Source organism: Emydura macquarii, unplaced genomic scaffold (assembly GCF_026122565.2).
Source record: "Emydura macquarii macquarii isolate MOO-44397 ecotype Brisbane River unplaced genomic scaffold, CSIRO-AGI_Emac_v2 contig_2768, whole genome shotgun sequence".
Lineage (NCBI taxonomy): Eukaryota > Metazoa > Chordata > Testudines > Chelidae > Emydura > Emydura macquarii.
Genome location: NW_027132905.1, coordinates 6,334,040 through 6,362,018, shown reverse-complemented (window position 1 = coordinate 6,362,018; position 27,979 = coordinate 6,334,040). Strand labels below are relative to the sequence as shown.

At 41.4% G+C, this 27,979-nt stretch overlaps 2 protein-coding genes across 9 annotated transcripts; one reads left to right on the top strand and one right to left on the bottom strand.

Moving 5' to 3' along the window:
- Positions 1 to 5: 5 nt before the first annotated feature.
- HNRNPAB (heterogeneous nuclear ribonucleoprotein A/B) lies at positions 6 to 6,232 on the top strand. Of its 3 annotated transcripts, XM_067566492.1 has the most exons (9): positions 6 to 174; positions 297 to 530; positions 3,223 to 3,391; positions 3,483 to 3,641; positions 3,979 to 4,110; positions 5,140 to 5,245; positions 5,340 to 5,492; positions 5,571 to 5,655; positions 5,909 to 6,232. In XM_067566492.1, the coding sequence occupies exons 2-8, from the start codon at positions 331 to 333 to the stop codon at positions 5,639 to 5,641; spliced, it is 990 nt and encodes a 329-aa protein (XP_067422593.1). In that variant the 5' UTR covers positions 6 to 174; positions 297 to 330; the 3' UTR covers positions 5,642 to 5,655; positions 5,909 to 6,232. The 3 variants fall into 3 exon arrangements, with proteins under 3 accessions (XP_067422593.1, XP_067422595.1, XP_067422594.1); XM_067566494.1 differs by lacking the exon at positions 5,340 to 5,492 and having other exon boundaries at positions 10 to 174; XM_067566493.1 differs by lacking the exon at positions 5,340 to 5,492 and having other exon boundaries at positions 11 to 174; positions 5,571 to 6,232.
- Positions 3,937 to 27,144, bottom strand: PHYKPL (5-phosphohydroxy-L-lysine phospho-lyase). Of its 6 annotated transcripts, none has more exons than XM_067566491.1 (13): positions 27,086 to 27,144; positions 23,937 to 24,055; positions 22,857 to 23,016; positions 17,618 to 17,692; positions 16,972 to 17,059; positions 16,754 to 16,870; positions 16,351 to 16,433; positions 15,765 to 15,990; positions 15,342 to 15,496; positions 14,511 to 14,600; positions 13,452 to 13,582; positions 12,834 to 12,907; positions 3,937 to 4,073 (listed from the first exon to the last, which is right to left on the bottom strand). In XM_067566491.1, the coding sequence occupies exons 1-12, from the start codon at positions 27,142 to 27,144 to the stop codon at positions 12,861 to 12,863; spliced, it is 1,350 nt and encodes a 449-aa protein (XP_067422592.1). In that variant the 3' UTR covers positions 3,937 to 4,073; positions 12,834 to 12,860. The 6 variants fall into 6 exon arrangements, with proteins under 6 accessions (XP_067422592.1, XP_067422587.1, XP_067422588.1 ...); XM_067566486.1 differs by lacking the exon at positions 27,086 to 27,144 and adding an exon at positions 26,467 to 26,482; XM_067566487.1 differs by lacking the exons at positions 3,937 to 4,073; positions 27,086 to 27,144 and adding exons at positions 4,104 to 4,801; positions 26,467 to 26,484.
- Positions 27,145 to 27,979: the final 835 nt, after the last annotated feature.

Genomic DNA, 27,979 nt, shown 5'->3' with positions numbered 1-27,979 from the left:
ATAAAGGCGGCCACGCGCGGAAAGGCGGTGGGCTGGTGAGGGTGTTGCGTGCGTCTCTCCGGGGAGCGAGTGTCGGCGGGGCCGGTCGGGAAGCAGCATAACGGCCAGAAACCCACGCGGGGGATTTTAATCCGATTCCGGCCGGCCCGGATTTTATCGGGAGCGGGTTTTAAAGTGAGTATCGGCCGGCGGGGAGGGTGGACAGGCCTGGGCCGCGCTGCGGGGCGGCGCCGGGGCGGGAGGGTAAGGGGGCAGGACGGTGGCCCCGCTGACCGTGCGCTACGCTTGTGTCGCAGGCGGCTCTGTCTCCGGCCTCGGGGGAGGGGCAGCATGTCCGAAGCGGAGCAGCAGGTGGCGGGTCCCGCCGACGCCACCGAGAATGGGCACGAAGCGGCCGAAGGCGCCGGGGAGCAGCAGGCCGAGAGCGGCGGCGGCGGCGGCGGGGCGACGGCGGTAGCGGCGGCGGCTGCCAGCCAGAACGGAGCCGAAGGCGACCAGATCAACGCCAGCAAGAACGAGGAGGATGCGGGGTAGGTCCCGGGGTAGCCGCTCGCCATGGGCTCCTCTGGCGGTGGGACGGGGGCTGAGCGGTCGGCCTCGCTCTCGCGGCGGAGTAGGCCGCGCTCCTGCCTTTCGCGGTAACGGAAATGGGTGGGGAGGAGGAGGATTAGTAGGCCCGGCGCCATCAAACCGTCTCGGTCGGTTGGTGGGGCAGGGCCGCAGCTCGGCCCCGTAGCGGCGGCTCGGCACAGCCCGGCGGCCAATGAGCTGGCCACCACTGCCGCAGCCGAGGCCTTCCCTTTGTTCTGGAGCTGCCTTTTGTTGGCGCCATGTGGCGGCTGGGGGAGGGGCGGGGATTTAGCCTGTTCTCGCGCTCTGAAATGGCAGCGGGTTCGCCTCTCGCTCCCCTTCTGACTCCGGCGCCCGGGCTTTCAGGGCTGGAAAGCTTGGAAGGGTCTTGCTTTCTGCGGTGTGCGGACTGGTGAACTTTCTCCCTTCGGATTTGCGGGCCAGGCCCCTTCCACTGTTGGTAAAGCCTAGTACAGGCCGGTTTTGAACAATGCATCTAAAAGTACCTTCTCCCTGAAAACTCTCCCTGGGAAGCTGGGGGGGATCTGGGGAAGTAACTGGGGTAGAGATGGCATCAGAGAGGAGAAAGGGAACACTTACAACGTTTGTGTTTTATATTTCTTCTTCTAGTCTGTTCCTTGGTGCACTGTTCCCTAATGAAGAGCAAAGGCTATGGGCTTGTTTACATTTGAAATGCTACAGTGGTATGGCAGCAGCTGCACCACTATAGACCTCAGTGTAGACGCTCTGTGTGCTGCTATTAAGAGGGTTTGCTGTACTTTAGGGTTAGTTTTCCAGTGTTGGCTCTTAACCAGCTGTCTCCTATGACCCCCCCCCTTCCCATTTTGGTGCTCCTACTGCACAGATATACCTGATTCCAAAATACAGCAGGTTTGTTTTTCAAGAGTTGTGGATTTCCATTCAAGCTTGTCTGTCCTCGGTTTGAAGCCTTGTGATTTAAGGTCCAGATTCTTTTACATGAGCCTCAGATCTCTGGATGCTTCACAATGGCATGGCTCTGCTCATGATGGTTTGCCTGAGGAGGAGGGTGAGAGCTAGGCCACTGGGTAACTTACTGTGCAAATCTATATGTTGAGTAGAATTTTTGAAGCATCTGAAGTGCAGTGCATGCCTCTGGATGCAGCAGAGTAGGGAATGTGATCAGTGCAACTTTACCTGCTTTCTCACTCTGAGTGAGGGGAGAAAGTTTTGACCTGTCTTTCCATGCACACCCTGATCAAAATTGGCCCAAAATCTAGGGGTGAAACTGTCAGATTCTTAGAAGGTGTGGGGATCACAAATCCTGTGAAAACATTACAGGATACTGTAATGCTAAACTGCATTGCATGGTGAAGTTGGCAATCTCTAAAATGTAACTAAAGAATTGTGTTGGCATTCAAGCAAAGATGCCAAAGTAGATTACTCAAGACTGTTTTCAGTAAATGTAGATTAAAGAAGCCTTGCAAATATTCCATTTGCTTAGGGTGAGTGAGCATTTTGGTGAAAGTGTAAATCAATGGATTTTTTATTTTCACCTTTCACAATGTGTGCCTGGATTAGTACATTCTCAAATCATTGTGCAAGGTGAGGTTAGTGTGGCTGTCAGGAGGACTGACTAGTCAAAAACACATTTGACTTGCCAGTTGGACTTCTGACATTACAGTTGCACCTACTTTAAAGAGTATACACAACTAGAATCTCACCACCAGGAAAAAAAATAAAATTATGTTGTCATGAGGAAATGGTCCTCTTATCTGATAATTCTCTACCTTTTATCTAGAAAGGTAGAGGAGTTACATGTTAAGGCTTTTCCTCTTGCAGACAGCTGGGATGGAACTGGAAGCCAAAAAGTAACTTCAGTTCAATTAGAAGCAGCCAGGCTGTGGCACTAAGCAACTGGGCTGCCTTAAAGCTCTGAAATTGTATAGAGTTCAGCCCCACAGATGTGGAAACTCCTTTCAGCCTCTTAAAGTTATGTTACTTGGGAAATATCAGGATGTGAAGTATAGCTGTTTTCTGGCTGCCTTTTCACAAACTTAAGGAGCCTTTAGGGTCCTATCTACAGAATTACAAGCTAGTTATTGCCTGGCTTAGTTACAGTATGGTATCAATTTGTCATGTAGAAGTGACATTAACTATGTTGGTGAGCTGGACCAAAAAAGCTTGAATACAAAAGCACGCTCTAGCTTTATGGATGCTAACCCTTATCCCAAAAAGCTAAATTGAGACTATTTTACTCCAAGCGTTTTTTTATTTTAGAAAGTTGTAAATGATGACATGCTGTTAATAGACTATTGGAGCTTAAAGTGGGAAAAGTAGTCAAGTGGTGGTGGAGAACCTTTGTTTAAATGTAACGGAGTAATGTCTCTGCACCCCTCATCTTGCACCAGGAACTCATAAACACTGCATAAATCCTTTTAATTTGGATAAAGGGTCTTTAAAATGCATTATGAAAAATTGCAGAGTTGTGTAGTAGTAATACCCTTAAAACAATATAACACATTAAAAAAAACAAAAAAAAAACAGGCTGATGCATTTATTGCCTTTGGCCAGGTTCCTCACAATGCACAAGAGGTGCATAGCTATTAATATACATGTCTGCTGCTGTAACAATTCATAGCTTTTAATGATCTTACCCTTATGAAATTTCAGGAAGATGTTTGTTGGTGGCCTGAGCTGGGATACAAGCAAAAAAGACTTGAAAGACTACTTCACCAAATTTGGTGAAGTGGCTGACTGTACAATAAAGATGGACCCAAACACAGGAAGATCAAGAGGCTTTGGATTTATTCTCTTCAAAGAAGCTGGGAGTGTTGACAAGGTGAGTTGAAGATTATCATCTGATCTTTCTAAATTATAGTGGAAAATCTTTTTTTCTTAAGTGAATTACTCCTGCTGTACCAAATTTGCAGGTTTTGGAACAGAAAGAACACAGGTTAGACGGGAGACTTATTGACCCCAAAAAGGCTATGGCAATGAAAAAGGATCCAGTGAAGAAAATCTTTGTTGGAGGACTTAACCCTGAAGCCACAGAAGAGAAAATCAGGGAGTACTTTGGAGAGTTTGGAGAGGTATGTAACTTAACCCAGGTACATGCTGAAACACTGCAGAATATGCTATAATTGTATTTTGTAAAATGAACATAGATTGAATCTTCAAGTTAACAACTCCCATTCCAAAATGCTTTGAATGATTCAATTTTTGTGGCCTAATCAAGGGAACATTTTATACCATATTTAAACCCTATTGCTGAAGGTCAGAGCTCTACACTTGAGTGAATTGGCTTAAAGATTGCTGATGCTAACAGAGAATAGCATAATTATGATATCTTTATGTAATATGTTCAGTTATAAAATACAGAACAGTAACGCAGGAAGTGGTCTTAAAGTAGAAGTATTTTGTGTTCAGATTGAAGCAATTGAACTTCCAATGGATCCAAAGACCAACAAAAGGAGAGGCTTTGTCTTCATCACTTTCAAGGAAGAAGATCCAGTCAAGAAGATCTTGGAAAAAAAATTCCATAATGTCAGTGGAAGCAAGGTAAGAAATTACTCCAGTTCAAGCAATTATTTTCTCCAATTTGAGTGGGCAGTACTGTGCATAAAAACAGTTTTATGCTTTCTGAAACAAGCCTGTTTTAGTGGCTCATTTCTGGTCTTGAGGTACACAGATGCAATAAGGACAACAGAGCATTTACAGTTGGGTTTATTAGCCATATTTAAAATTGTTATTGCTAGCTTTGGAGGATAGTTCATTAGTTAAGTTGGACTATTATATGAAGAGCTCTGGGATACCTTTCTAGGATTTCCTGCTGAGACTGCAAATTTGTGAAGGACAGTGTTAACCTCAGAAAATCAATTCAGCTGCTACACTGGGGCAGATGCCCTTGGTAACTCTTGTGGTTTTAAAATGGTCTCAATTTCTCTGTTTAAGAGACTTATGTGATTCTGCAACTAGCTGAATGAAATGCTATTAAATACACAAAATGGAGATCAAAATTTAAGCTTAGATTTGATGGCTGTGGTAATTCTAACATGATCATTTGAACCTCCTCTGTTTGACTGTACACCTTTTTAATAGCACTCCTTGGTGACCTAAGTGAACTTGCAACAGTAAATGAGTGGAATATCACAAGTGCATTGTTCATTTAAAATCTTGATTGAACAAGAGTGCCAACTTAAACTTCTGCTGTTTTCAGTTTCATTGGATCCTCAGCAATGGGTAGCAGTGGCTAATCCAGCAAGGAAAAAAGAGTTGGGGAAGAAAATCAGGAATATTGCTTTTTAAATTCTAGTTCCTTTTTTCTGTTAAGTGGCAGTATATTTTTGTCAGGGGCTCCACATCCAAAGGTCATTGGATCTTATTCTCTCCTCACAGCACCAATGTTTAAAAAAAAAAAAATAAAAAAAAAAAAAATGTAAAGCTCACGAGAAATCAATACATTTTGTATTAAGTTTGTAACCCATTTTGTAGCGCCAGTCAGACAGTATATGTTATGGATATGGGTACTTTACATTTTCAGTAACAGGCAGTGTTGTACTTATATTGCTCTTCTTGCTTGCTTTTCAGTGTGAGATTAAGGTAGCCCAGCCTAAGGAAGTATACCAGCAGCAACAATTCAGTTCTGGTGGAGGAAGAGGCAGCTTTGGAGGAAGAGGCAGAGGTGGAAGAGGTGGTAAGTGTTACACACGCTACTTAAGTATGGACACATTCAGAACTAAGCTGATTGTACTAAAATGGGATTTTGTGGATGGTTTTCCCTTCTGTAGCGCAAAATCAAATTTGGAATCAAGGTTATGGCAATTACTGGACCCAGGGTTATGGGAATCAAGGATACGGCTATCAGCAAGGTTATGGTGGCTATGGAGGCTATGATTATTCAGGATGTGGGTATTATGAATATGGACCAGGCTATGATTACAGTAAGTAAAGAGAAATGTATTGGGTATAAACACACACAACTAAATAGCAGTTTAATGCATTTGATCTCTTGTTCATAGGTCAAGGCAGTGCAAATTATGGGAAAAGTCCAAGACGTGGTGGTCATCAGAATAATTACAAGCCATATTGATCAAATTTATTCAGGTATGCAGTGGCATGGTCTCTTTTAGAAAATGACTGCATAGGTTTTGTACTCAATGCTGTAGATGGATATTACAATTATGTACCAAATTTAACTTTACAATAAATTTCTATGGCCTGTTAAATGTGCATCTTACTCAAGAGCTCCCTGGAAATGTCTTACATGTTTAATATTTACAGATAACTAGTTGTCTAGACAGTGTGGTGTGTAAATTTCAGCCTTGCTGAAGATATTAATTAATGATTTTATTAATAGGTTAAACTGAAACTGATTTTGAGGGTCTGCTTAATGCTGCAGCTCTGCAACTAGGGACTGCTTCTTGGAGTTAACTATGGACTCTACGTTACTCCAGTTGTACAGAATGAGATGCATCTTAGGGAACCAGTGTCACTTTCCACCTTTTTATTTTGTATTGTTTTTGTGTCATACATTTCCTGTAATGGAAGTGTTAATTTTACTGTACTTTTTGGTACCTTTTTGGAATCTAATGTATTGTAAGGTATTTTACATGTGTTCTGATTCACCATGACATGGATATTGAAGCTATCTTAGCTTTTGAAATAAAAAAGGTGTAATCTAGTGTCTCGTGCCATTCTTCAGCTGTATCAGTACAACTGTAGCGTACTGTTGCCAGAACTGAAGTGAAATTAGGTGTTCATAGCAACTCTTCAGAGTTAAATGTTGGATTTTGAAATGAGGACTGTGTTGGCCAGTGTTTTGTGCTCACACTTGAAAATGAGCATCAGCTCCAACTCTGTTGTGGTGCTACAGAACAGAATGTTCAGTAGAAATCCCTCACCTGAAGTTGAGCTATCCAGGCGTGGTGGTGGGGGCTCTTGAATACTTTGTCTTCAGATAAGCTTTGAAAGGATCATTACAATTAACTGTGTACTGGTATCTGACTTATTTAGCTTCTTTCTAGGAACCAGAGGCATAGACTCTAGGCAAAGATTGAGACTGGATGTTTGTTGCAGGAGGCTTCCTTGAAGGATCAGAGCTACAGTTGGGGGATACCTCTTTCTTGCAGCTTCTACTAGGCACTGTTAATAGATGTCTTGAATAGTCTGACTAAAAGTTTCCCTTATTCAGTGGCAGGTCTCATGTCCTTAATCCAATTTTTTCCAGTCTTCCAGGAGAAGTGGGATACAGAAAATTTAAATTTCTAATATAAAGACAAGCTGAATTCTTCTGGCTTTATACAAATCCAAAGCAGAGAGAGGGAACAAAACCTGGCATACTTAAAAGGCTACTCCCAAATTTTTGTATGGGTTTCACTATTTTTCTTCAGTGGCAAAATACAAAAAAACCACACTTTTGTCCTACAGGGTACTTACGTCATTCATTCATTCCATGTTTTCCCTTGTTACTTAAAGTAACAAATTCTGTTCATAGGAGCTGTCATTAAATAAGTAGTCATTTTGTTAGCTTAACTCACAGCAGTGTAGTTTCTTTTCCCATTCTCAGTTTACTGAACACTCCAAATAGCAGCTATTTAATGGCAACCACTGTTGACTTTCTTGATGAAAGGTGGGGGAATCATTATTTCACTTAAATCGAAAGTTGATGTTGCAACAGATGTACTGTGGCTTTAATATTTAAATGTAGCAGAGTGACTTAAATTTTAAGCAATTGCATAGACATGGCTGAAATTTTAGTTCTTAAAAGGATTTTTAGACTTTACAGAGCAAGTGAAAATGAAGACTTTCCAGAAGACCTCTTGTACACAAGTAACTGGCTCCTCACTTAATTGTTCATTTTCTCTTGCATGTTTCTAATTACAGCAGCATTTCTTTTCCCTCTTTAACTGCCTTCTGTAGTGGGGAATTCAAACTCCATCAGGACTGAGTGTACCAAAAAAGTGCAGTTGTGTTTAATGAGGTGTGGTGCTAAACTTCTGTGGTGGGCTCAGGGGAAACTAGCACCACTAGTAGTAAATGAGTGCTAGAACTACCTTAATGTTCATGAATTTAGGGTTTTTTTGTAAACTATTCAAGATGCTTTAATTTAAAGGGCCCTATGAGCATGACTTAATGAAAAGTAACTTTCTAAATTCGTTTCCCATCTCTTTCCTGGCTTCGTTTCCAAAGCGGCGGGGGGGAGGGGTGTGGCACAAGGGGAGACACTTGAAGGAAAACCAGTTTTTCTGACTACCATCAACTACACAAAGCAAACCTTTCAGTTACAGTAATTGTAGGCACTTGTAGTAGTTCAGTGACACTCATTTTCGGACTATGAAATGTTGGCCCTGGTCTAATTGTAATCAGTACTGTAGTATTTAAGCATATAGGAGAAATCACAAACTGATGCTGATAAGCTCTATAACCTATGAAAATGTAAAACACAATATTTCACCTTTAACTGAGGGGAGGCTTTTTTAAAGCTCTGCTAATATCCACATAGTGTACAGTACACTTGACCCAGCTCTCTGTCCATGGGGAAAAACTGTTGTAAAGTTTGACTAACACCTCTAGTCCTAGGGGGCTGTTAGTTATGGTAAGTAAAAGGCTGGAGTCTAAACAGGTGAGTAATCTCAAATTTTACAATATAATTTTAGTGCCTCAATTTCTCTATTGGAAGGGAGCAGGGTGACTTCAGTTCACTTTCTGCAACTGCTTTTTTTTGCATTATCAGTAAATACTTCAGTCTTACCCCTGCTCATTTCTAAAGTGTTAATGTTGAAGTACATCTATTTGAAACATTTTATGTGGTAGTGTGCAGCCCTCTCTTCTACATCCTGCTGCAAGGCATTATTTCCCACATTTGATACATAAGGAAAGTTGTTCCTCCTCCTGTTTAGTGTTTCTAGAGGCAGTTCAGAGCTATAGCAGTGTGGGTGCTAGCACTTCACCCCCCTTGGTCACTGCTGTCAGATATCCTGCCTCTGCAGCAAGTGGCAGTTTGTGTTGCTCTTAGCTCTTCTAGGACAGCTGCTCATCCTTTTCCTCCCTTCCTTCCCCTGCCTCCAGCAACTAACAAGCTACCTTTTTTCTTCTCCCTCTTTACACATAGCTGAGCATAGCCCCCTGCTTAGTCTTAGTCTTCACCTATGGCAGAATGTGTAGTGCAAATAGCATCCAGCTGAGAAAAGACAAGGTAGAGGCAAATATCTATTTTAAAATTTTTGCCTGAGACCATAATACTTCACATTTTGAGGAAGTGAGCAGAGATGGAGGATACACCTGCTAAGGGTAACTACATAAGCAAGCACATGCAACTTTGTAATAGCTATAAGAAAATACTGTCTCCAACAAACTGTGAGCTCCCCGAAGGGGATTTATTGCCCTAATATAAGAGGTTTATGGCTTCAGAGGCATTCCAGACTCAGGTTCTTGTACCTGCTGCTCTATGAAGTAGAGGGGGCACTAGATAATGCCAGGCACCTGGAACCCATGGGGAAGAAGCATCAATGTGTGGGAGCTCTAATGTGTGAAGCTAATGCTCTAGAAGTTCCAGAACTATCTCAGGGATAGCTGATCCAGTCACACACTACTATTGTGTTGTATGTTAACTAAGGGGGAAGGTGGAGTACCTGCTGTAGTGACAGAGATAATGGAATAAGCAGTGAGGCTTTTCCCTGCTATAAGAGCACTGCATGCAAAAGAAGAGCTGAACCAAAAAGCAGACACTCAGCACAGCACCTGCAGCAGGAAGTCCTTCAGCCTGACTTTGGATGTTTGTTCTTACAATTAGTGAATTTCTGCAAACGCCTCCTTCAGAGAAATGGCTAGGGCTGAATGCTCTTTTTCATGGATGGCCCCCAAGCTCTATAATGCATCAACCTGGACTTTATTCAGGAAGAGGGAGAGAAGAGACTTTAGCACAGCACTATCACATGCCAGCTGTCAATGTAAAAAGCATCCTATGTGCAGGATCCTCTAGCTCTTTGACACAACTTTCAGGGCTCTAGATTTCTCTGGCTAAACCCCTGCCTGTTCAATCTTAAAGTGGAACACTCACTAGCATTAAAAGCCCTGACCACACAACCTTTTGAGCTACTGCCCTATATCTCCATTCTGCCTATCCATGAAAAGGTGTTTCTGCAGTAACAGCTGTAGCCACATAAGAATTCCACTGTACCCTGAGAAGGTGGGGCTAAGAAGCCTAGAATCATTCTTGCCTACAGTGACTTCATCTTTCCATGCCTCACAAGATTATACTCCCATCATTTCATCTAAAGCTGCAGCATCTAACACAAAAACCGTACAACTCCTCAGATGTTGAACAAGTACTGCCTACCTCCATGAAGCTGACAATTGACCAGATGGATTTCTTGCTTGCAAAGGAGATCCTAAGAGCTCAGCGTATCCAGGCTAACAAGGGGGGATCAAGTGGTGCAAGGGAGAGGCACAGAAGGTGTTCGTGCTTCTGTTTTAGAGAGCATCAGGCTCACGCACCAAGGTCTAGGGTGATTTTTGTGGCTGGAAAGAGCCTCTGCTTCCACTGTAGAGATATACAGGGCAGCAATATGGTCTGCTGTTTAACACATTTGTTAAACTCTATAGAAAGTAGGCCTTTTTTTTCCCCTGTGCAGCCATCTCCTTGGGCAGGAAGGTGTACAATTACCACTGGCACTTAACTTCCCTCTCTCTTCCTTCCCCATTTCTCTTTGCTGCTCACTAATTCTCGAACTGTGGGAGATGCTAAACTGCAGCACTGTAAACTCCTTACCTGATTATTTCCTTTCTGCTAGCAGCATCGTGCCTGAACCCCCCCACCCTCCTTCAGCTCTCCCTGGATGGCTTCCTAGACAGGGACCCATATCCACTTAATTTCAGTAGGGTGGGTTGTAAATCATAGGCCACCATACCTAGCTTATTGGTTGGCAGTACCCTTAATTACTAATTATATTCCAAAAGTTTACACAGCTGTTGTATTTTACTATTGTAGTATTAACCCCTTACCATCAGGGAACACTTTGGACCTGAGTTTACCTAAGAACCTAGGTTTTTTCAAACTTACTAGAGCAGTCCTTGAGGTAGATCAAAAAGGGAAGAATAGCAACGAACTACACCATTTAGCCTGCCTTATCACTCTCTATCTTTTTATTTACTTGATGGTAATGGAATATGCACAATACAATGACACAAACCATATGGGAGGTGCTTAAGTAATCCTACCTTCCATCATTTCTTTTTAAAATGCAAGTAAAAGCACAGCACAAAAATCAAACTCAACTCTCAGAACTTAAATGATTACATAACCAGGGGGGCAAGTGGAGGAGAGTAAGCAGCTCTTTTAACTAGTGCTCACTGGTCAGCAGAGTAGATTGACCATTATCCCTCAAGCGTACACAGAGCAGCTTTGGCTAGAACTGGGTCTTGGGTGCACAACAATTAGGGCCTGAAGCAAAAGCTGAGGGTGCTAATACTCCTAAGGCACAGCTTGTCATTCTTTTCTGTTGTTGTTCTGAGACACATTCTGTTGCTCTTAAAGAGCCTCAAGCTACCCTGTGAGAACTTGCAACATGTACAAAGATGTATCTTATGCTCTGCTTCATTGCCCATAGTCTGATATCTTCAAGGACACACTTTTTTTGGTGGGCAGTTTAGCTTGGACCACCTCTTTTCCTCACTAAACATGTTCTCAGAAGACAATTTATTGGGAACTTCAGTACAGAAGGTGACAGAGCCAACTCTGTGGGATGTCTGGGTGAAAACCAATCTACCTTTTTAGACCTTATATTGGCAAAATAAATCAGGTGCTGGTGCTAGTGAGACACTGAAGCATGAAAAAAAGGGGACATGGAAAATATATAGTTGGGGGGAGCAGAATATTTTGCCTAGCTCAGGTAGTTATAGTTATTTGAATAGCTCAAAACTGCAGAGGGTGGTTCATAACAGCTAGAATAGGAAAAAACTCCTTGAGAGTCAGTTTAAAATCCCACACCACTTTTGCTACAGCTGCAGCAAACTATTGTATATCATAATGCCTGTGTATTTTCCTGAGCTTTTCACAGCTAATGGAAATGTTATTAAATATTGCACACTCAAACAATTGTTTAGCTTAAAGGGGGCTCTAGTTACGCTGGAAACATGATAGATGTAATGATCCTGTGCAATAGATTTGTCAAAATAGGGTCTGGAACCGACAGATAAGATTCTATAACGTGTGTATTAGGTTTCATTTTTTCTTGACATGGAAGAAATTAATTAGGCCAATGTCTTCACCTACACTGCATTTAAAGCAAAGGTGCAGACTTTTTGCCAAGTACTGTAGGAACCATTTCTTATGATAATGTAGGAAATAAGCAACTAAACAGGAGAACTACCTTTAAAAAGTTTGTGATCATCACCTATAGTGCATGCACCTAGAAGCTCTGCAGTCAGCATCTCTAATTTGAATTGGGCTCTAAGATTTCTCTTTCACAAACCTAGATGAAATACTAGTTAAGATACGCTTCTCACATGCTAATTCAAAAGCAACTTTTTCATGGTTGAATAACATAGGTAATGTCTGCATGAGCAGCTGTCATTGAAAATACAGCTTTTGCTTGAACTAAAGTCAATTTCCTCTGCAATGCAAAAGCATCTTATTGTTTCTCCTTAGTTCACCACATTGTGTTTTCGCTTCTGCTCTTATTACTATTCCTTTACTAGCAGAAAAATTCCAAATGATAGCAACAGAAATAGGGTAGGGCTCTGTTATATACTATGCTTTGATAGGAAGCTCAGTTGAGTATTTGGTTTTTCTTTAATTATTCAAGGAGACCAGTAGATTTGAGAATGGACCAAACTGTACTTGCCTTACTCAAGGTTTCAGTAGAACAGCTGCATGAGCAGCAATTAACACAATTAAATACACTGAAAACCAACTACCCTCTTCACCACAAGCAGAATGAGTGATATTCTTCTAGAACTTGCTATGGCATTAAAGGAATAGTCAAATTTTGAGGGGCTTTAATGATAAAGGCTTAATTATACCAAAACCAAGCATTTCAGTGGAGGGAAATGAAATAGATTGTTATGAGTGCTGAAAAGCTGAAGTAATCCTAGATAAATCAAAATAGTGATTAGAATAGCAGATGGGGTAATCCATTTTGTAAAAATCAAATTACATGTAAAACTAAATATTAGAAAACAAAAATACATTTGATTGGTTAGCTATTTTAACTAAATACATTGTCATTATTAAGTGGTCTTAGCATTCTAATCAAACAAACTGGAAAACATAAAATGCTTACCTGGCCAGATACAACTGAGGACTAAGGTTAATGGTGTTTTCCTACTGGCTCCGATGTCTTTTCTCTTTCCAAGTCTGAAATACAAGGAAGCAAATCCATAACAATGCTCAGACATAAGACATTAATGACCCCAATATGCTAACTGTGCAAACTTAAAAAATATTAATGGTTTAGAGATGCAAAGTATTATATAAATGTTGGACTAATTCTCAACATGTGCCTGGTTAAGTAGATAAATATTATGAACTTGCGCAAAAGACCACCTTTACTAGGCATCCACCTATCTTAAGAGAGCCCCACATGCTATCCCCCATTAAGTACAATTGTATTCATCTCTTGAACAGCTTCACTGGATAGGGTAAGACCAAAATTTTCTAAAATGGCCTTTGAGTTCTTTATTGTAGGTAGCTAAGGTCTAGCTTTCACAGATGCTAAGCAGTTTTGAGAATTAGGCCCAACTGTCACAAATTCATTACCTAACGTTAGAAACCATCTTGAAAAAGTTGCCCTAAACTGCTTCTCCTTGGTCACACTACAGTAGTGGGAGATCCAGAATTATTAGAACTTGCTCAGTCTGCTAACCAGAACCGCTTCTGCAAACCAATCTGACAGTTTTACCTGTTAATATTTCATCCATTTTGTCCACAACTAATTTGGCATTGTCCATAGTAAAGCACAGTGGAGGCTTGAATTTAAGCACATTTCTTCCTGGACCATCCGTACTCAACAGAATATATTCTCTTTTTAATCTGAGAGGGAAGATGATTTGTGTAAAAATCTAAATACTTCTAATAATTCAACCTAAAAAGGTAATGTATTCATTTGTTTCTTAATTTTTAAAATATTAATTACAAGGGTCAGCATGATGGAGACTTCAGAAAAATTCTTTGTCCTCTAAGTATGGTGGTCCAATTACCACAGTGGTTCAAGGTCTAGAATAACTTCTAATATTCAGGATATTTATATTGCATTAGAGGAGATTACTTTTATGCTTAACAGAAATTCACATTAAGGACTGCATACAAGATCCATTCAAATTACTATCTCTGATGTATACACTGACATCTTACATACCAAAAAACAACGAGAGTCCTGTAGCACTTTAAAGACTGACACATTTAATTTCTGCAGGCATAAGCTTTCGTGGGCTGCAACCCACTTCGTCAGATGCACGAAGTAGAAATCAGATAGATATGGGTTGCAGCCCACGAAAGCTTATGCCTGCAGAAATTAAATTTGTTAAAGTGCTACAGGACTCTGGTTTTTGCTATATACAGATTAAGACGGCTACCACTCTGGAACTTTTACATACCAAGTGTCAGCACAATGTAGTTTGGAACTGTTGAAATACTCAACACTTCTTTTTATAGTTTAAAATACCATCCCCCTGGTATACACTAAGGCTAAGATTTTAAAAAAAGGAGTTATTGGAGCCTCACTACTTTTTGATGAAACTAGGATGTGTCTGTTTAAAAGTTGGATACCAGATACGTTTTATTCTACCTATGAACTTCATGCAAATTTCCCAATGACATCAGTGAGTGTTCAAGGATAAGAATCACTCTGAGCAGTATATGGAGATTGACAAGTTCAACCTTAAAATTTAGATTAAGTGGAACAACACTGAAATGATATAGACTAGTGTGCTATAGCGTATGTATGTTTTTTTTAAAATACCTTGTTATTAAATATGCAGCTTCTTCAGTAGCTGGGGTCCTTTTCCCTTGATCTTTTATCAAATCCACTCCAATAAATAATCCAACACCCCTTTAAAAGAAAAATAGGTATTCAGGTAAAATCAGCAAGAAGGAATTATTCCTAATTTACAAAGAATTAGAGCAGCGATTGTCCTGTGAGAATATACTATTGTAATATTTTCATATTTCACTAATTCTATTACTACTGTGATTAGTTTGTTAAAGGGCTCTACTTATTGTCTTAACACAGAGGTGTTGAATACTGCAGACTTTCCTAACTTTACAGAATGTAATTAATATAGCAAGACTATATTTTAATTTTTTCCTCCATTCACCCTAATTCCCTGCCTGAATTTAAATTGTGTGTGTGTGTGTGTGTGTGTGTGTGTGTGTGTGTGAGAGAGAGAGAGAGAGAGAGAGAGAGAGAGAGAGAGAGAGAGAGAGAGAGAGAATTTAGTGTTGACAAACTCAATGGAAGTTTCCATATCTGTGTTTGAACCTTGATCTGGCAGTGCCATCTCAAAGCTGTCTGCCTGTAGGCCAGTTCAAGCTGAGGCATTTTAGTCAAGTGCAAATTAGTCAACTTTTGTAGTAACTTGTATTGGGGGGGGGGGAATATCCCAAAAGCATTTGTAATGCTGAATTGGTGAAGAATGCAAATCCACTGTGATACAACATTAGAATGTTAGTTGATGCTAAACACTGCCTGTCAACACAAGATGTGAAGATCTCACCTCAGCCTTTGTTTCCCCAATTTGATAAACGCTGATCTAAATCAAACTATCTGAAAATCTGAATTGGTTGTTGATACCTGACATCACCAATGATAGGATGCTTGACCTTCTGCTGATTTAGTAATTCCATCAAGAAGTTGCCTACTTGTGTGGCATGGGCTTGAAGATGTTCCTTCTCAATCACATCTAAAACTGCTAAACCTATTGCACAGGAAACAGGATTTCCTCCAAACTGAGCTCGAGGGAGGTGGAAAAAAGACAGGATCAGGCACATAGGGAGAAAAAAAATTAAAGGACAGTGCTTTACATATCAATAAATATTTAGATATTACAGCTGAAAACCTTTCTCCATTGTTAGTGGATTATAATTGCTCAGTGTTGCTTTCATTTAACATTGTACTGTATCCTACAGGATTGTGACACTTAAACAATGATCCCCTCTTTCACATTTAGTTGGTCATGTAACCAGAGAACAAGGATTTAACTAACTCTTTACTTACTGTATTAAAATACTCCACTCCAGTGTCTGCAAATGCTTCTGCAATTTCTTTTGTTGTTGCTACACAGGCGATGGGGTGCCCATTTCCCATTGGTTTGCCCATAGTGACAATATCAGGTACAAAATCCTCTCCCTGAAGCTGGAATGCCCAAAAACATTTGCCAACCCTGCCAAAGCCAACCTGAATTTCATCAGCAACAAAAACACCTCCTGCCTTGTGTACATGTCTGTAACATAATAGGGACACATTTGATTTTTTGCATTCAACTTCCATCTCTAAAATTTGTAGCTGACACTCAATGCATAAAATAATATGAAAAATTAATTGATCCTTGAATTATACTGTGCGTTTAAACAGAAAATATCTAAACCAATTAAATAAAAAATCAATATGCTTGTTCTACAATAACGTTGCTGCTGTGAAGTGCTTACAGTTCAATAGGACAAAAGAATTTTATGCTTTTTATATAAAAAAGCATACTAATCCTAAGCTGTCTGCATGTTGTCATAAAGACTGTGGTTAAATGTCAGTTTAGATAAATGAGAACATAGAACAGATATAAAGGGTTCTGAAGGGATCTACTTACTCTGCTATCAGCTGGAAATAACCTGCTGGTGGAATGATCTGACCACCAACACTTGGCAAAGATTCAATGAAAAATGCAGCAATCTGGAAGAATAACATGTAACATTTGAACTAAATAGTAGTGGTTACTACAGTAGAATAAGGCAAGTTGCAGATGCTACAAAGCTGGATTAATTGTTTTTAAACTATTATCTGATCTTAAAGTATTACTTGGTTATATATAGTCAAATCCTCAGAAATTATATCTGATAGATGTCATATGAAAATATAATTGTCGTTTATGTAATCTACATGCTTCTTAATTCCCTGACATGGCTGGTCCTGAAATGTCTGTTGCTACTGATAAACTCTACTACCCATTCCTGCCACCAGAGTCAGCAAAAATTTAGGAAAGATCTTTTCACCTTTCTGCCCTTTTTTTGTGCTTGCTCAATTATTTTTTTCACTTCATTGGCATAGGCTGAGACTGAATCTTTATGGTCTTCTCTGTATATTCCACGGTATGTGTCTGGGAGAGGCGCCTGCACAAGGGAACAATGCCTTGTGATTAGTATGCCACAGATGAGGTGGGTAATAAATTAACTGAAATAGTCAAGGTTTATAGGTTGCAGTATGTACGTACCACATGGACCCATTCCTTTTGTCCTTCTAGATTTCTGAATTTATATGGACTTATGTCAATCAAGGATGTCAGATGTCCATGGTAAGCACTTAAAACAAAAATGTATCAGCAGAACTAAACAGTAATTTCCATATGATCACAGTTCTCTAGAATAAATCTGGTTTTGCACCCTTTGGTGTCAGACAATCCAGCCGACCAACATATGGTCACTTGGCCCAAAATAGCTTTGCGCAAAACTTTATCAACCAGCTCGACTGTATTTGAGTTTTTGGCACCTGCTTTCCACCCAGTTTACTTTGACATCAATCCCCCACTTCTCTGGCTTTTCAGTGGCCTGTTTTTACCATCACAACAGTGTATATCAGAGCACTATTACCTGACGGTAGTGATCAGAAATCAAATCAGAATTAAGCCCAAAACTCCAGATCCAGAATCTTTGCTGTTTCTTAATGTCTGCTGTGATAGCTACTGTGTTTTAAAGGAGACTATTTCTTGTTATAGCGACTTGTTCCATTCACACATCTACAGGGCAAAATTATATCAAAAAAATTTGCAGACTGGGTCTTTTCTGTAGAAATGGCTATTAAAATCACTAAATAATAATAAAACATAGTAGATATTATTAAACGTCATTCGATATACTTACTGGTCTAGAACAATAATATCCTCATGTTTTGTATAGTGTCGTGCCAATCTCAGAGCAAGATCATTGGCTTCTGATCTACAATTGAAAATTCAATAGCTATTTCACTTCACATACATAGACAGACAGGATTTGAAACCTTGGCCTCCCTTTCTGTGCCACCGGGCATCCACAAATGACATTAGTTGCACATACAAATATCACAGGTGCAAAACTGCAGGCCACTGGGCTGCAATATGACTAGGAATATGATACTACTTTGCACTTACTGTACACCGACTTGGAAGGATTAGAGTATTTATTGTTAAATATTCACCATAGAGACACAACCAAATAGAAAAATATTTCCATCTATGATAATCAAAATAAGGAAAATGCTGGTTGAGAACAGCTGAATTAAGGATATTTACTTTGTATATTCTGATGTGATATTGACAATTTGTGCTTTAACTTTTTTTCTTAATGTTTGTCATTAAGTAATTGCCTGCCCCACTCAATTTCTCATAACTGAAAATTTAAATTGATTAAAAACCTAGTTATATAGCACCTTTCAGCAAAAGATCTTAAAATATTTTACAACATTGGCTAAATACATAGTATAAACTACAAAAGAAGCAGGCCAAAACAATCATAACCATGATTAGTTTGAAAGAGAAATTATCCCAGTGCACAGAAATTAATACCCTTATACAGAAATCTGGCTACCTGAAATGAACTAGATTTTAGGGTCGGAATCACAAAGAGACCAAGTAAGGCTATAGCTAGAATGTTTCTTTGAACATGGGATGCTGTTCCGGGAAGAAGGTCTGCTGGGAAAACATAGGGTCCACCTGACCAAGAAAGGGGAAAGTATCTTCATGCAGTGACTTGCCAACCTAGGGAGAAGCTTTAAACTATGTTCAAAGAGGGCAGGTGACAAAAGTTCACAAGTTAGCATAAAAAAGGCAACTTGAACAGAGGGCTAGATGTTGGGGGTGGACATGGAAAATTACAACGGAGTCGTAGGAGCAACGAGGGAAATAGGAATTTGCTCAACAGCTTTTGTCTATACACAAATACAAGAAGTGTGGGGAATAAACATGAACTGGAATTATTACATAAGCTAAAATATGTTTTAATTAGCATCAAAGAGACTTGGTGGTATAAATCTCATGGTTGGAATATTGGAATATAGCTTGTTTAGGAAGGATAAGCAGGATAAAAAGGGAGGAGGTCTTACATTATATTGCAAGAATATATACACCTGTCCTAAGGTCCAGAAGGAGGTGAGAGTTGAAAGTCTCTGATACAAAAGGGGAAAGATGAGGTGATGTCATGGTAAGGGGTCTAATATAGACCATATCAGGAAGAGGAGGTGGATGAGGCATTTCTAGAACCAAGAACAGAAATATCCAAAACACAAGACTGAGTACCCAGACATCTGCTGGAAATGTAATATGACAAAACTCAAAATTTCCAGTAAGTTCTTGGAATGTATTTGTGGACAACTTTTTGTTTCAGAAAGTTGAAGAGGTAGCCAGGGCAATGGCCAATTTAGACTTGGTTCTGACCAAAAGCAATTTGAGAGAAAGCAACTGAAATGAGCCTTTTCTTAGAAACATGAAATCTAAGGGGGGAGAGAGAGCAACTGAATGAAGACGATGGACTTCCAAAAAGCAGGCTTTAACAGACTCAGAGAACTGGTAGGTAAAACTGCATAGAAAGAAAATCAAAGGGAAAAGGGGGTTCAGGAAATCTGGCAGTTTCTCAAGGAGATAAAGGCAGAACTGGAAACTCTCCCAGTGCAAAGTAAAGATAGAAAGAAAAGTAAGAGGCCAGTATAACTTCATCAGGTTCTCTTCAATGATCTGAAAAATCAAAAAGGAACCCTAAAAAAAGTGGAAACATGGACAGATTGCTAAGGAGCAAGACAAAAGAACAGAACAAGCACCTAGGGATAAAATCAGAATGGCTAAGCCACAAAATGAGTTACACCTAGCAAGAGACAAAAGGCAGTAAGAAGTTCTTTAAATACACTTGGAGCATGAGACAGATGAAGGAAAGTGTAGATCCTCCTTAGCAGGGAAGGAGAGCTGATGACATCAAGAAGGCAGAGGTGTTTAATACCTATTTTTGGCTTCGGTCTTCACTAAAAAGGATAATGGTGACCAGATACTCACCACAATATTAACAAGGGGGAAGGAGTGCATACGAAAATAGGGAAAGAACAAATTAAAGAATATTTAGGTAAGTTAGACAGTCAGGTTGGCAGGATCTGATGAAATTCATCCTACGGTTAAGGAACTAGCTGAAGCATTCTTGGAACCCTTAGCAATTATCTTTCAGAACTCCTGGAGGACAGGAGGTGTCCCAGAGGACTGGAGATGGGCAAATGTAGTACCCATCTTTTAAAAAGGGGAACAAAGGGGATCCAAGGAATTATAGTCACTTGGAAAGATACTAGAATAAATTTGTAAGCATCTGGAGGATAATAAGGAATAACCAGCATGGATTTGTCAAGAACAAATCATGCCAAATCAATCTAATTTAATCTTTTGACAGGGTTACTGGCCTAGTGGAGGGAGAGAGCAGTAAATGTGATTAGCAAGGCTTTTTGATACAGTCCCACATAAAATTCTCACAAGCTAAATTAGGGAAATGTAGTCTATATGAAATTACTATAAGGTGGCGTGCACAACTGGTTGACGGACCATACTCAAAAATTAGTTATCACTGGTTCATTATCAAACTGGAAGGGTATATCTAGTGGGGTGCTCCAGAGATCAGTGGTGGGTCTGATACTATTCAATATTTTCATTAATGACTTGAATAACGGAATGGGAAAGTATGCTTATAACATTTGCAGATGACACCAAGCTGAAAAGGGTTGCAAGTACTTTCTGAGGACAGGATTAAAATTAAAAATGACCTTGACAAATTGGAAAACTGATCTGAATTCAAGATGAAATTCAATAAAGACCATTGCAAAGTACTTCACTTCGGAAGGAAAAATCAAATGCATGGTACTACTGTGGAACAGAATCTAGGGTTTATAATTAAGGTCATAGGTATTACTAAACAGTCAGGCACAGGTCATGGGCAATAAACAAAAATTCACAGAAGCCCATGACCTGTCCCTGACTTTTACTAAAAATACCCTGGTAACGGAAGGTGAGCTAACAGTGAGAGTGTTGCCAGGGGCTGACCTCCAGCTGCTGCTCCGATGGTCAGCCCTCTGGCTAGCTATTCCGGTGGCCTGGAGGGTCACAGCTCCCAGGGCTAACCACCAGCCGCTGTTCCAGTCCTGCTGCTGCTCCAGCCCCAATGGGTCTGATCTAACCCTGGGTGCTGCTTCAGCCCTGACCTAGAGGTCCCAGAAAGTCACAATCTGTGACCTTCGTGACAGAATTGTATCTGTAGTTACCGTGGATCACAAACTGAGTATGAGTCAACTGTGCTGCAGTTGTAAGAAAAGCTAATAGTATTCTGGGGTGCATTAATAGGAGTTTTTTATGGAAGATAGGGAAGTAGTCCTCTATTCAGCACTGGTGGGGCCTCAGCTGGAGTACTGTGTTCAGTCATGGGTACCACAATTTAAGATGTGGACAAAATGGATAGAGTCCAAAGGAGAGCAACAAAATTCATAAAAGGTTTAGAAAAACTTACCTATGAGGAAAGGTTAAAAATACAGGGCCTCTTCAGTCTTGAAAAAAGAAGACGGGGGGGGGGGGGGGGGGCGGGGGAATGATGGACGGACCTGATAGCAGTTTTCAAGTATGTGAAGGGCTGTTATAAAGAGGACAGGGATCCATTCTCCATGTCCACTTAAGGTAGGATAAAAAGTAATGGGCTTAATCTGCAGCAAGGAAGATTTTGGTTAGATATTAGGAAAAGCTTTTTAACTATAAGGATAGTTGAGCTTGGGAATGTTTCCAGGGAGGCTGTGGAATCCCCATCACTGAAGGTTTTTAAGAATAGGTTGGACCAGGGCTCGACAAATTTGTTTTGGAGCTAGGAGCCAGCCCAAATGAAGGAGCCAGACAACGGCCCCGCCCCTCTCCCACAATGTGGGCCCAGCGGTGGGGCACTCTGGCTGGAGCGCAGCAGCCGCTCTCCCACAACGTGGGCCCAGTGGCAGAGCGCCCTGGCTGGAGCGCTCCTCCCTCCCAGCCCTGCTACATGGGTGCAGTGGCGCCCTGCCCAGAGCGTGGCAGCCACTCCCCTGAGAAATACTAAGCGCCAGGGCGACCTGGCGCCTGGGGTTTGTCGAGCCCTGGGTTGGACACACATCTGTCAGGGATGGTCTAGGTTTTACTTGGTACTGCCTCAACGCTGGGGGCTGAACCTGATGACCTCTCAAGGTCCCTTCCACCCCTTCTTTTCTATAATTCTTTGAGAAATCAGTTTAGACCAGAAGCTATAGAATCTAATGCTATGAAAATTAAATTTACACTGACTGCTTTTATTGCAGTATAGATAGTATTCCTATTAAAGATTTAAAATTTTTAAAAAAAGTTATTGCCTGATAGAGCGAAGTCTTGAAAATAGAATAAAATGCTCTTCAAAATCAGAACCTCTTAATAGTTTTTTGTATCAAAAGCTTATTTTACTTCATACCCTAATATATAGTGTATTTTCTTTGCAAAAGACGTTAGCTGGAATTGCATGTGTTAGTGACACAAACATTATGGAATTTAGTTTAGTTCTGTAATGCATTATTGAGATAATATACTATAAGTTTCCATTTGGTGCAAGGGGAACATTAATAGAAACATTTAAATGCCTCATTAAATGTAATAATAATACATAATTTCAGCATCCAGTGCTTGAATGTCCCCATACCTCAAAAATAATTTAAAACAAGATTGGCAAGTCCCATGTAAGCCAGAGCAACCACAGATGGAGCAAGAAGAGGAAAAAACCCATAGTATGACAGAGGGAGAACACATCTAAATAATATAAATTGTTCACTTTTTCTTCTATTAGCTGCTTTTTTAAAGCTTTTCAAAACCATTGTGTCTGTGTTTTCCTAATAGTTTGGTAATTTAAACCTATGGCACAGCAAAAGTTTAAAAAGGATAAACTAGCAGCTTTCTCAAAAAGTCTGAAATTATCATCTCATCTGCAACACTAGACAATGCATAATCTACACTCAGACGTACAAGATCCTGCAGCTAGCTACTTATAATGAAGTGTATATTCACTATACCTCAGCTACAACTAAGAGTGAAGATATTTATCATTAGTAATACCTCAGACTTACCCTGAATTCAAAAAATAGAAGGTGCACAGCTTTTCAGGCAGTGTTTTAGAAAGTCTCTTTGCATAATCCACCAAATTGTCATGGAGATAGCGAGAATTTGTATTTAGCAACTGATTCTGTTCATGTGCTGCTTTTACTACATCAGGATGGCAGTGCCCAACTGAAAAAAAAAGGGGAGTTTTAACGTTCTCTCCATTCATACGAGTTCTTTCCCTGTTGACTAATAGATAAATATACATTAACTTGCTCCCATATTTCTTATGGTGCAGAAGTTGACACTGTTCCCTGTATTGCAACAATAGTGTACCAACAGTACTGTCAGTGGGCAAAGACACGGCACTGGGATACTTGGAGAGTCTACATTAGGGTACAGCATCTGCTTTACAAGTTCTTCTGGGTGTATTTGTTAAAATATTGCATTGGTTCAAATTCTTAACCAGATTTCCTGGATCCTGTAAATCAGCTAGCTTAGTCAGAGCTAATATCCAATTTGATCCATTGAACTTATGTGTGTGCACTCTGCCTTCTAAGTCCTTCAAATGCATAGCTCTGCATAGGACTATAAGTCTTGACTGCTTTAACAGATTCCAAATATGTGCAAAAGGAAAAAACATCAGCTTTTTTCACTAAAGCAGCAGTCAAGGAGTGAGCAAAGAAACAGCCCTGGAGGAGAATGAGCACAAAAAAACCTGCCTTAGGAGATAATGTGCACAAATGGAACAGATCCTATAAAGTCATTCATTACTTAAAGCTAAACAGTTGATCTAGTTTTGGCTGGGTGAGCAGGAGCCTTGTGAATTTCAGTTTACAGCCTTGATACAAAGACTGAGCAGACATCAAATCAGGGAAATTTTCATGTACAAACACCCAGAAATCAAGGTGTATCAATAGTATTTCCTAAATTACAGACCCGAGAGATATTTTCCATCCTTTTCCAATCAAATGACATAAAAATTGGGCTTCTGTAATGCAACATAATAGTGCCTTCATTGTTTTTATTCTGTCTGGTTGAGTTCTCCCAGTATATTGTTGCCTTCATTTAGAACAACCTGGTATCGAATAACATTATTTTACACTTACCATGAGACACATTGTTGATACAGTCAAGGTATTCTTTTCCATGTTCATCATACATATACTGGCCTTTTGCCCTAACAATCTTCACTGGATCTTCAGGAAAAAAGAGCTTGCAAGAAGAGCTGTATCAAACATAAAAAACCCAAAACTTCTTGAACTATAAGATCCTGATAAAACATCTAAAAGTCACATAGAATTAACTATTGCCAATCTTTTTGTAATTTTAACCAAAGGCAAAAAGGAAGTGACTTTTTCTCAAAATAAATTAAACATGAACTGCCTGCACTTTACTTCGGTTGGAGGTTGGAGAAGAGAGACAGGCCTTGTAACAGTCAGCCAACTTAGGTTTTGGTGGACCAGTAGGAAAAACCAACTTCAGAATCAAGCCCTTCACTGAGAATGTCGGACCACCAAACTCAAGTGTTTAAATATAGGGACTTATATCTAGGGCCTCATCTAATCTGAAATGCTGTGGTCCACTCTTTATATTATTACTACATTAAAATTTTAGAGAGCTATCTCCACCTCCCTGTGTCTCCCTCAAGAGGCGCACACGCTAAATTCCGTTAACCTCTCCTCCCAAATCTGATCTTCTCAACTTTTTGTCATTTTTTTCACCTTCCCTATATTCTCTATGGTTCTGATCCTGTAAATGGAATCAGGTGGGTAGATGGACCTATGCCCACACAGAACCTCAGTGACTTGGGTAAGGCTCGGCATATTTGCCAGTCCGCCCACATGGTTTTCTTTGCAAGATTGGGGCCTAAATGATCAGTGTTCTTTTACAATGGGTGCCAAAACAAGTAAAGCTCCTACTTGCCGGAGGGCTCAGGAGAGATAATTCCTACCTGATGAATAGATTTAACTTCAGGTAGTTATTAAAGGAACACCATCAACTTGAAATCTGGTCAAGAAAGTAGAATATGTTATATGTAACTTCAGATACACCCCTGAGTGCCTGTGCTGGTTTGTGTGTTTATAACCATACAATTCTATTGTTAAAATCTATTTTTCATGCCTCTATTGCTGTGTGAAAGACCCACACAAGCCACAGGGGACACTGACTGACCGTACACACAAAGTGCTGTCAAATACACAAAGTAAATATAATAAAAAAATAGAGAAAATGTTTTTCTCTATTCTAACTCACAGCAATCTTACAGGTAACATTATAGCAATAGTAGGTAAAAATATTCAGTATGATTTTTAACAGATGAGAAGATAACACTTATTGAGAAATCCGGCTTCCACTGTCAATGATGGTGGACAAATCAATTATGAGAAGATTAAATACTGAAAGGCTGTTCCTCTTGTGTAATACTGTTCCTCTTGTGTAATACTGAACCCTTGACACATTTCTTCTAACACCAGAGTCTCTTTCAACCCATATCCTTCTTGTCATAAAACCTTTACAGATTAGAAAAAAGACAATTGAGAGAAGTCTGTCCTTAGTCTTGTAACATTAATACTACTTCATTTCAATCGTCAATAGTCACATAAGCAGATTCCTAGCTATTTATTGCATTCAACAACTTTAGGGGTTTTGTAGTCTTTTTGAAGTGCAAATAAATATCCAATAGTTAATTTTCTTCTGTTGCCAATTACTGAACTCTGCTGAGGAAATCTAGTATAATAAAGATACTAATGTTTTGTATAAAATCTCAGCTACAGTTGAGGTTTTGGGCTGTAGTATTATGAAGTGAAGCTGAATATATGAAATTAAATGTAAATGAGGTATTTTGCAATATGAACAAAAGGAGCCTCATAACACCATATGTTTATTTAAATACATTGATAATATGAACTAAGATAGCTATGAAATATATCCATATTTTCAAAACATAAATATTTCTGTTTTTACTCCTTAGAAGATACTAAGAGCCCTATCATCTCAGCTCCACCAGCATAAATTCAAATAAACCACGTTAACAGCACTGGCATTACTTCTAAATGATGCTCATGTTAATCCAAAATAACCACTCTGGATTAACAGTGGTGTAACTGAGGCTCCCTCTACACTCATGGCAGTGTGTAGATGACAGACACTGCTTGTCCAGCTAGCAAAGGTATAAACAAACAAGGCTTAGATGAGTAGAGTGCCCTACACATCTGAACCCAGAGGGTATTTACCCTACCTAGCTCCTTATATACCCAAGAAGTGCTTCCTGTGTCTACACTGCAATTCTAGCAGTGTAATGTCCCACTGCTTCCCAGATCCTTTGACCACTGCAGTGAAAGGCAGACTGCATCCACACGCTACTGTGGTGCAGTAGTTCTCAACTGCGGCCCATGTAACATCCTCAGGGCCACACGGGCACTACTGGATGCGGCTCACAGTAGTAAATAGGTTGAGAGGCAGTGGCTGCCGTGGCATATAGCTACAGCTACAAAGAAAGACTCCCCCAGAGGGGAAAGGCGGGGCGGGGCGCTCCAGCAGCTCTCTGCTGCCAGAGCTTTTCCCCACTGCAGGAGCCTCTGGCTCCAGCATGTAGCTACAACCCAGAGTGGCAGGCGTGGTGTGAACGCAGTCTACCTGTCGCTGCAGACCCATGTCACGCCTGCACTCTGCACACCGCCCTGAGTGCGGACACAGCCTGAGATCATCAGCCGGACGGTGAAAGTGAGTCAACTACTTCAACGAACCAGCGGAGTCCACATGATTTCCAAGGGCAGCCTGGTCTAGGGCAGGAATCCCTGGGCGGGGGATTCGGGACACCCCCAAATCGTTATATCAACGGTTCATCCGGAAAAGCATTTCAATCTGTGGGGTGGCAGGACAGAGCCGCTGGGCTGACGGTTACTGCCCCGCGCCGGGGGCCGCTGGAAAGCAGCCAAGGCCGAGCGCTGCTTCCCGTCCGCAGCTCCCAGGAGGCGCAGGTGAGTTCACTGCTGCCGTTGCGGGGCCAACCAATGCAGAAAGTGAGGCGCGCTGAGTCAGGAAAGGGGCTGCCAGGGCTGAACCCGCTGCTCGGGGACGGGCACGGGTCGGTGCCTTCGTTACACTCCCCCGCAGTCCCAGGACTCGTCAGATAACAGCCCGGGCCAGGGGAGCCATTCACGCTCCTGCTCCCCGCCGGGACAGTAGCGGAGCGCCTCCGGCAGCTGAGGTGAGACTAACGCCCCTCCCCCGCGCCGCGCCGCGCCGCACCTACCCGATAAGCTGTCTCCGTAAGGCCAGGGTGTCCGAGCGGTAGCGCTGCTCGGCCTGCATGGCTGCTGGCGTGGCGGCCCCGCTGCCTTCGCGCCAAATCCGGGCTGGCCCGCTTCTCCACTCCAGCGGCAGCGGCGCCCTCGGTCCTGCCGCCGCCGCCCCCGTCCCGCCCATAGAACGCAGGGAGCCGTCAGCGCCGCGGGCCCGCCTGCCCGGGCTCGCTCAGGCAGCGCCAGGCCAGGCCTGAGGGGCTCTCTGCCAAGTTGGGGCCTGCTGCAGCTGCTGGGCAAGAGGGGGAAGGAGCGAGGAGGCCTGACTGGGACAGGGAGGGTAATAGATTGTCTCTCACAAGTAGTTTCTTGCCAGCCTGACCTCTCTCAGCCGCCCTGTGCCTGCCAGCCTGGCCTTGCGGCCTCCCCACGGACCTGTGCCCACCTTAGGCTTACGGCCTCCCCATGCCCGTGCTGCTGGCCTTGACCTCACAGCCTCCCCGCTGTGCCAGGCTGGCACTGGGGCTTCCCCTTGCCCACCCTGCTGCCCTTTGCCCCACAGCCTCTGCATCCCAACCAGTTCTCTATCCAACTCCCTCTCTGTGCCCCAAAGAGGGGATGAGCACCCCAAGGGTCCCCTAATTCTCAGGCCCAGCCCTGCTGCTGCTGTTCTGTGTAACGGGGGGTTGCCACCGCCAAGAGGCAGAAAACCCAGCTGTGGCCAGGCCCTCCACCCAGAAAAAGGGCCCTAATCCTGACAGGGTCTCATTATTAGTAAATTGTTTCAGAGATCCATTTTACACCCACCCACTCACCATTAGGGATACTTTTATTTTATCGTTTTTCTTACTTTATCCTCTTATACAGCCGCACTATCCAGACTAGGAGAGTGTGAAATTATAGAG

Bases quoted from the DNA above. Each gene is read 5' to 3' on its own strand.
- PHYKPL (XM_067566491.1), bottom strand. From the start codon at position 27,144: ATGCAGGCCGAGCAGCGCTACCGCTCGGACACCCTGGCCTTACGGAGA. The intron at 17,693-22,856 runs GTAAGTCTGAGG...TTTCAATTGTAG, and splicing joins TTCTATTTTTTGAATTCAGG to ATCAGAAGCCAATGATCTTG. The intron at 13,583-14,510 runs GTATTTTAAAAA...CTTCCCTCTCAG, and splicing joins GCTGCATATTTAATAACAAG to ATTAAAAAGAGAATATATTC.
- HNRNPAB (XM_067566492.1), top strand. From the start codon at position 331: ATGTCCGAAGCGGAGCAGCAGGTGGCGGGTCCCGCCGACGCCACCGAG. The intron at 531-3,222 runs GTAGGTCCCGGG...ATGAAATTTCAG, and splicing joins AAGAACGAGGAGGATGCGGG to GAAGATGTTTGTTGGTGGCC. The intron at 4,111-5,139 runs GTAAGAAATTAC...CTTGCTTTTCAG, and splicing joins ATAATGTCAGTGGAAGCAAG to TGTGAGATTAAGGTAGCCCA.